The following is a 7,309-nucleotide window of genomic DNA, read 5'->3' as shown; positions in this document are numbered from 1 at the left end:
GAAGACGTAGAGGTCCTAAATTTTCTAAAAAATATATATGCAAGCAAAGCACTAGGACCAGATGATATCTATTCCAATGTAGGTATGTATAGTGCTTTCAATGACTTTTTCGCGTCAGTTTTTAACAGAGAAGGTGATATTCAAAGTACAGAGGTGTCATGGGGTGGGGGGGAAGATCCACTCAATGATGATCAAGTATAGAATCAATCAATAATAGAAGTACTAAAACTTCTAAAAAAACGTATGTGCAAGCAAAGCACCAGGAACAGATGACATTTATCCTAGGGTCCTTAGGGGAGCCAGTCGCACAGATTTACAGGAGTAGTGTTGCTGAGGGTATCGTCCCAAGAGATTGAAAGCTTGTTAATGTTGTTCCGATATTTAAAAAGTAAAGTAGAGACGCTGTGACCAATTATCGTGCAGTGAGTTAGACGAGATCGCTCTCGAAAATTTTGGAAATTGTCATCAAAAGGGAATTGGTGAAGTGTATAGACGAGAATATAATGTATTGTCGGATAATCAGCATGGGTTCAGGAAGGGGAAGTGTGTAACTAACCTTCTTTGCTTCTATGATCACGTGACTAAGGCTTTGGGCATAATACACAAATATAAAACACATTAAAAAAAATTAGCTAGACCTACAAATTTAAACACTTACAATTAGAAAAAATCCCCAGTATACAAAATTAATGTCTATGGGTTTGCAGCTCTAGTGAGCCCTTTGTTGTTTACCGTGGACAGGCCAGGTCCTGCACCACGTCTATTCTTCTAGGCTTGGTGGCTGCAAAGATGAATTAAGAAAAGAAAGGAAATTCAACTTTCCTTGCGGGGAATCGAATCCACGTCCTCTCACTTGCCGGGTGAGTGCATTAGACTGCAAACGTAACGAATCTCAATATCTCCTTAGAGCTCGTGTGCGCCGAACGGGACCGTACATGAACGGTCGGACCTAACTCAGACAAAAGTTCACAATTACTGACACTGCCACCAGATGGCGACTTATCGAAGGATGATAACACTCTCCGCTATCCATAAGATTTTCCACAGCTGTCTGATGCGAAGATGAATTGAGGTAGGGTTATTAGATTCGAAAACTGAGAAAGCCTACACACGCACCCTTATTAACGTCACTTTTCCCAGTTTCCACAACAGATGGCATCACTATACTATACTGACCAAAAAACCCGCCCCACGACAATTTTTTCCAACTAAAACAAAACTGCTAAAAGAAAAGCAGAAACAGAAAAATTCAGGAAATTTGTACGGCTATTGGTCAATGAGTTTGTGGAAAAAATACCATAAAAACACTCATATGAATGAAAAGATATGTTTCGTACTGGAAAATTTCGTCAGAAAAAAGGAAAATAATTCTGACAACCGGAAAGAGAGGACAAAAGGGTGAATTTTCCGAAACATAAGGAGAACGCTTGAAACGACATCAAAAAGGAGGACGTCTAGGAGAGAAAGAAAATTCAAATGTGCCCTTTCGGGGCATTTAACCCACAGCTTCTCATTTTTAGGATAAGCGCCTTAGCCCACCAGACTACGAGGGCAACGAATCTCTATCTGTATAGATAGCGGAGAGTGACATCATTCCTCGATAATTCGCCATGTAGTGGCAGTGTCAACAATTGCGAGCTCTGACGTGAGTTAGGTCCGACCATCCATGTACGATCCCGTTCAGCGCACACGAGCTCTAAGGAAAGATTGAGGTTCGACTTGCCTTTGTAGTTTAGTGCGCTCACCCGGCAAGCGAGAGGACTGGGGTTCGATTCCCCGTAAAGACAGTTGAATTTTCTTTCTTTCCTTAAATCATCTTCCAGCTATTGAAACTTTCTTAAGGATGACGGAGAGTGATTATCATCCTTCGATATATAAAATTTTTTTTGCTTTCAATCTCTCAGGAATGGATATACTTTCCACATCAAGTGAATACAGCGAAACCTCGTTGCAACGAGAGATAAATCCCTCTACAACGATATTTTTTCAAGTCTTGTTTGCAAATCTCTATACCAAGGCCATAGCGAGCGAAGGGGGACTTGGTGGTCTGCCCCCCCCCCGAAACGTGAGAAAATGACCGAAAAAAGGGTAAAAGATGGCCAAATATATTGTTTTATCATTTTGGTCCCCCCCCCCACTCGAACGAAATTTCTGGCAACGGGCCAGTTCTATACTCTAATGTTAAACTGCTACTTTTCGATATAACGGTAAAATTAATCCCTCTACAACATTTTTTCTTGGCCAGTAGAATTTCGTTAAATCGTGGTTTCGTTGTACAGTAGAACCTCTTGATAACGGACACCCATGGAACTAAAAATTTTGTCCGCTAACGGGGAGTGTCCGCTATTGGGGAGGTACAGTAGAACCTCGTTTATACGACTTTCACATTTCTACGACGGTTTTCTTCTGTCGCCATTGGTTCCTATTACCGGGTGTAAAAATGATACACCGGTGGTATGCATAATTATCAAGCGTCTTGATAAAGAAAGTTTCGTTAAATTTCACTATATTTATCACTTTTAACGGTGGTTATGAATAATTCCCAATATTAAGTTGGAAAGTCTGATAAATATAGAAAAATTTAAAACCCTTCTTCTCTTCATTAAATCAATTGATTATTTTATCCGTACATGATAAGTGCACTAATCATATTTTGGAATAAAAATTGAATAAAATTAAAGTGTCAGGAAAATAAAAACATTCCTAACAACATTATCTCTCAATCTTGTAATGTTGGCTTTCTTCACACTTATAAACATATGCGAACAAAACCAACATTACTACTCGGAATCAGCATCTTCCTGGACCAGATTTATGTTCAGTTAATCAAGTAATTAATTGACGGATTATCATATTTACCAATACGAGCTTGGGATTATACATAATCACCGTTGAATATGAAAAATTTTCGATTTATGAACAAAACTTCACAAATTGGAGTTTCGAAAAAAAATTAGTTTGGCTGATTTTACTGTCCGCTATCGAGAGTGTCCGCCAACGGGGAGTGAAATACATTAAAGCCCTAGTCCACGGAACCGGGGATCTAAAAAGTGTCCGTTAACGGGAGGTGTCCGTTATGGAAGGTTCCACTGTATATGGCTTTTGAATGGATTTGTAGATTTCTAGAAACAAAGCACACATCCTCTCCTATATTTGTAGTCTGACCATATTTGCTGGAGAAAAATACGCAAAATTGGGCTTCGAAATACAGGAACGTACGGGGCATTGCCAATTATTGCAAAAAATGAAGCCAAAAGTAAGCAAAGTTGACAACTCGTGATAAATCACAGAAAAATCGCCAATCGAGGGAGATGAAGCTCCTCTTCAAATTGCAGTGAATTAAAAAAAAAAGAGACAAATATGTGAAATAAATACGGTATACTTATTTGTAGTCGTAATTATCGTAATGCAATTTCTGAGCTGGGAAGATAATTTCAATCATTAATTTGAAGAATATAAAAGTCAAGTTGTCTTCGTTGAAAAGACGTGAAAAACCGAAATATTTCTGTAAAAAAGTTGGGACAGCCAAGGGCGTAGCGAGGGGGGGGGGGACTTGGGGGGTCTGGTTCCCCCCCCCCAAAATGTGAGAAAATGACCGAAAAAAGGGAAAAAGATGTCCAAATCCATTGTTCTGTCATCCCGAAATGAAAGTGGTCCCCCCCCCCCGAACGAAATTTCTGGCTACGCTCCTGGGGACAGCCCACTGAGCTAAAAGAATTATAGCTCAGTTTGACAGCCCATGGAGTTTATTTTAATCAAAGCTGCATTAAGAGTTACTTACAAGAACTTACAAGCGGCTTTGGCCGTAATATAAGCTCTTCGATGAGACAGCCAAAAAAAAACCAGGACTACAGAAACTGCGGTACGTATGGTCACATTTTACATTCGCTACTGAACCAACTCTGAGATTATAGACAAAAGGGGAAAATGTTATTAAATAAACAAGGTTTGTTTGAACAACTGGTAATTTTATAAGACATCTATGACAAGCATTTTGCTAAATTTATGAAATATGACAATAATATGACGATAAAAATATATTCCTATAAAGTTCGACTTTTAACTGAACTGATGAAGTACAGTGCCCGTACAGTGTTTACAAACATTAATAATAGAATGTGTTGATCGGAGTAATGAAGTGAGCAAACACACGCTTGTTTCTTGCTGCACGAAGTCTTTTAAATTTTAACTTAAAAATAATATTTAGAAATTTATTATTGTTTGACTGACTTTTTTACATTCAAATCTGAGTTATTTCAATTGTTGTAGAGAGCGATATTTATTATCAACAATTAAAAAACCGGCTCATTGAAAGATTTCATGCTACCCTCGATTTTCCATTGTGGATTTGATAGCATGAAATAATGGAGTTTTCAGTGAAATATGTTGTGTTTGTGTGAAATGAAGTTAATTATTACAAACAATAAAATGAAAAATACAATTCACAAGTGATGTTTAGAGGAGCATTCTGAGTGGACCGAAAATTTTTTTTGAGAGAGTTTTCGATGAATAGAGTTTTTGTGAAAGAAAGGGGAAAACATGCCAAAAAATGGCCAAAATTTTGATTAAGGAAAACTAAAATACCACATTTCACTACACACTAATTAAATTATTAGTTAATTTAACACAATCGATGTTAAATTACACTATGCAAATACGCTAAAATATGTTCAATTTTTTTGTTTAATCGAAATTTTATTTGCATACCTCATTTAAAATAATCAATATTAGAAGTGGGTCTTTTATAAATGCACGATAGATCGATTTACTAAACTTTTCTGGGGAGCTAGAAAAGTCTCCCAGCACACCCTGGTCTGATATGTGCTGGATTAGTGAGAGTTTACTGTATTTATAATCATGCATTGCAGAATACTGTGCTTGAAGAAAAAGAAGAGAGCCGAAATCTCAACTTGATAATTAACATTGCAATAGTATTTTATGGTGAATTTTAAATTAACAATGCTATTTTATTCATAACAACATACTCAAGCATAAACTCAATGATAGAAACAATAAAATGAAAAAATTTCAATAACAGAATGTTAGGTAAAAACCTTCAATACAAAAATATAAACATTCTCATCTCAATGTCGTTTTTGAAATAACATAGACTAGCATTGAAATGAAAGTTCTATCGTTGCACAGGTTGGATCTCACATCCAAAAAAAATCTTACCAAGTGTACGTTATCTTTACCAATCTTATGTCACCAAGATAACACCAATCACTTCGAAGGTCTGCATAACAAATGAACAGGGTTAAATTGGAAGGTCCACAAACAGAAGAATCACCAAAAGATTGTACCTGCCACCTGTTAGTGAATGAAACAAATACATGTTGTGTGGGATAGCCATGGCCCAGATAGACTTCAAGATCTGGGGAAGAGGGCATGATGATTGAAAAATACATTTCAAACCTTTTGTGTATTATATCTACTTTTGATTAGAAAGATTCGGATATACTAAGAAGTTAGTTCACTTCACATATTATTAACCCTTAATCTGCACAAAAAGTTGGTTAAAAGTAAAATATATATATTCCAGATGGATTTTATGTAAAAAAAATGATTTTTATTATTTTCAGGTCGTTTGACAATGGTTGTTTGATGCAGCTGAATTTTCATCTGAGGTGTGAAATTTGTTGAGGGGTGCCAGAGTCAGCTTGGGAGACTGTCTGTCTTGAAAAGCCAAAGCATGATAAGATTGAGATTCCAGAGGAAGAGACTCATTCTTGTAGTATTTTGCCTGGTTCTTGTCTTCATTCTACATCATTTTGGAAACAACACTTATGGGAATTCTAGTTACATTAAGAATGGTGCTGATGATGAATATGATGCATGTGTATTGCCAGAAGATGTTCACAAGAACATGATACATTTAGTTGAGAAAGTATTGAATACTCTAGATGCTTTACATGTTACATATTTCTTGTGTTATGAAAGTCTATGGGGTGCTCTTAAATCAAATGCTCCATTGCCTTGGCAGAGGAAATTGGAATTGTGTGTGTTTAATTCGGAATTGGTGAATATTGATGAAGTTTTCCTAGTTAGAACATTTAAAAGACATGGTTTATTCATAAATTACAATATAGCTAACGGTGTGTATACTGTCACAATGCCTGGTGTCACTGTCCCACATGCTACTCTGACTGTTTTTGAACTGGATCCTATCACTCAAAAATTACGCAGAGTGGGTTGGACCCATCGTTTGTTGCCACCAAATGCATGTCATACACTTCATTGCTTTCCTTCTGATCTCATTGAGCCACCATTAGAGGAATTGCCATTTCTTACTGTCAGTTGTCCTGTGCCTCATGAGGGTATTGAAATACAAAAGTATCTCTTTCCGGATTCTTGGTGGAAAGATATACAACCTCCCAAATGTGTTGAAAATAGCAAAATTTGAAACAGGCGAAATTGCTGTTTTGAATAATTCAGCTATGATTATTTAAAATTTTATTTATGTGTGCGTTTTTTTGGTACTTTCTACTTGAAATGCTAAGCTGTGCTAGGATTGTTATTATGTTCAGATTTTATTTTCTTTTACTTGATATCCAAAATGCTTTATACATAAAAACTTGGTTTAAAGCTTGAATTAAAGTTTTATCACCTTAAAAGTGGAAAAATTTTGAACTAAATTTTTCAAGAAAAAGTTGCCTTATGAATGAATGATACATCATTTTCACATAACAGAGACTTTGTTATATGCCTGTTTAAGTGGTTAAAAGTTGGTGCGTTCTTCATTTAGACATCTGAGTATGGCAGTGACAAACATGCTTTTATGTTATAAAAAAAAAACCACATTTGACAGAGATAAATAGAAGTGCCTCCAATAATTTAGCATTTGTTCTTTATTTATTTCAGGATTTTTTTTGCATTGTGGTGGTGTATAAGAATTATTTCAGATTTTTTTCATAAAATGAATGAAAAAATAATAAATTGACTGCATTTCCTAATTATTCATATATATATTTTTTTTTTGCAAAGCACATTTTTTAAAATTTATCTTCTTGCATTAAAAGAAAAATTTGTACTAACAGAATTTTATTCATAAGTTCTACTTTTGAATGTAGGCTAGTAGACTTATTATTAGCTCACATGCTAATGTGTGTAATCAATATTATTTTTTCTATCTTAAGTATCAACTCTGTGCTCAGATGACAAAATGCTATAAGTCACTTTTCCAAAAAAAAAACAACAAAAAAAAAGTTCCAGTCGAATTAATTAATTTTTGGAAGGTGGCAGGATGTCGTAACTCTCTTTCAGTTTATGAGAAAACTGTTAGAGCCAAATTGTAATAAGTCAAAAGCCA

At 35.7% G+C, this 7,309-nt stretch overlaps 1 protein-coding gene across 1 annotated transcript; it reads left to right on the top strand.

Moving 5' to 3' along the window:
* Positions 1-4,040: 4,040 nt before the first annotated feature.
* On the top strand, positions 4,041-6,511 carry LOC149084961 (uncharacterized). The gene is made up of 2 exons (XM_089232703.1): positions 4,041-4,138; positions 5,583-6,511. The coding sequence occupies exon 2, from the start codon at positions 5,693-5,695 to the stop codon at positions 6,401-6,403; it is 711 nt and encodes a 236-aa protein (XP_089088829.1). The 5' UTR covers positions 4,041-4,138; positions 5,583-5,692; the 3' UTR covers positions 6,404-6,511.
* The last annotated feature ends 798 nt before the right edge of the window (positions 6,512-7,309 follow it).

The sequence above is a fragment of the Pholcus phalangioides genome, unplaced genomic scaffold, assembly GCF_987345545.1.
Source record: "Pholcus phalangioides strain wild (caught in Gottingen) unplaced genomic scaffold, Ppha-v1.0 ptg000007l_1, whole genome shotgun sequence".
NCBI lineage: Eukaryota > Metazoa > Arthropoda > Arachnida > Araneae > Pholcidae > Pholcus > Pholcus phalangioides.
Note: the sequence above shows the minus strand (reverse complement) of the source record. Positions and strands in the feature narration are given on the sequence as shown.

Coding starts and splice junctions, on each gene's coding strand:
- LOC149084961 (XM_089232703.1), top strand. CDS start 5,693: ATGATAAGATTGAGATTCCAGAGGAAGAGACTCATTCTTGTAGTATTT.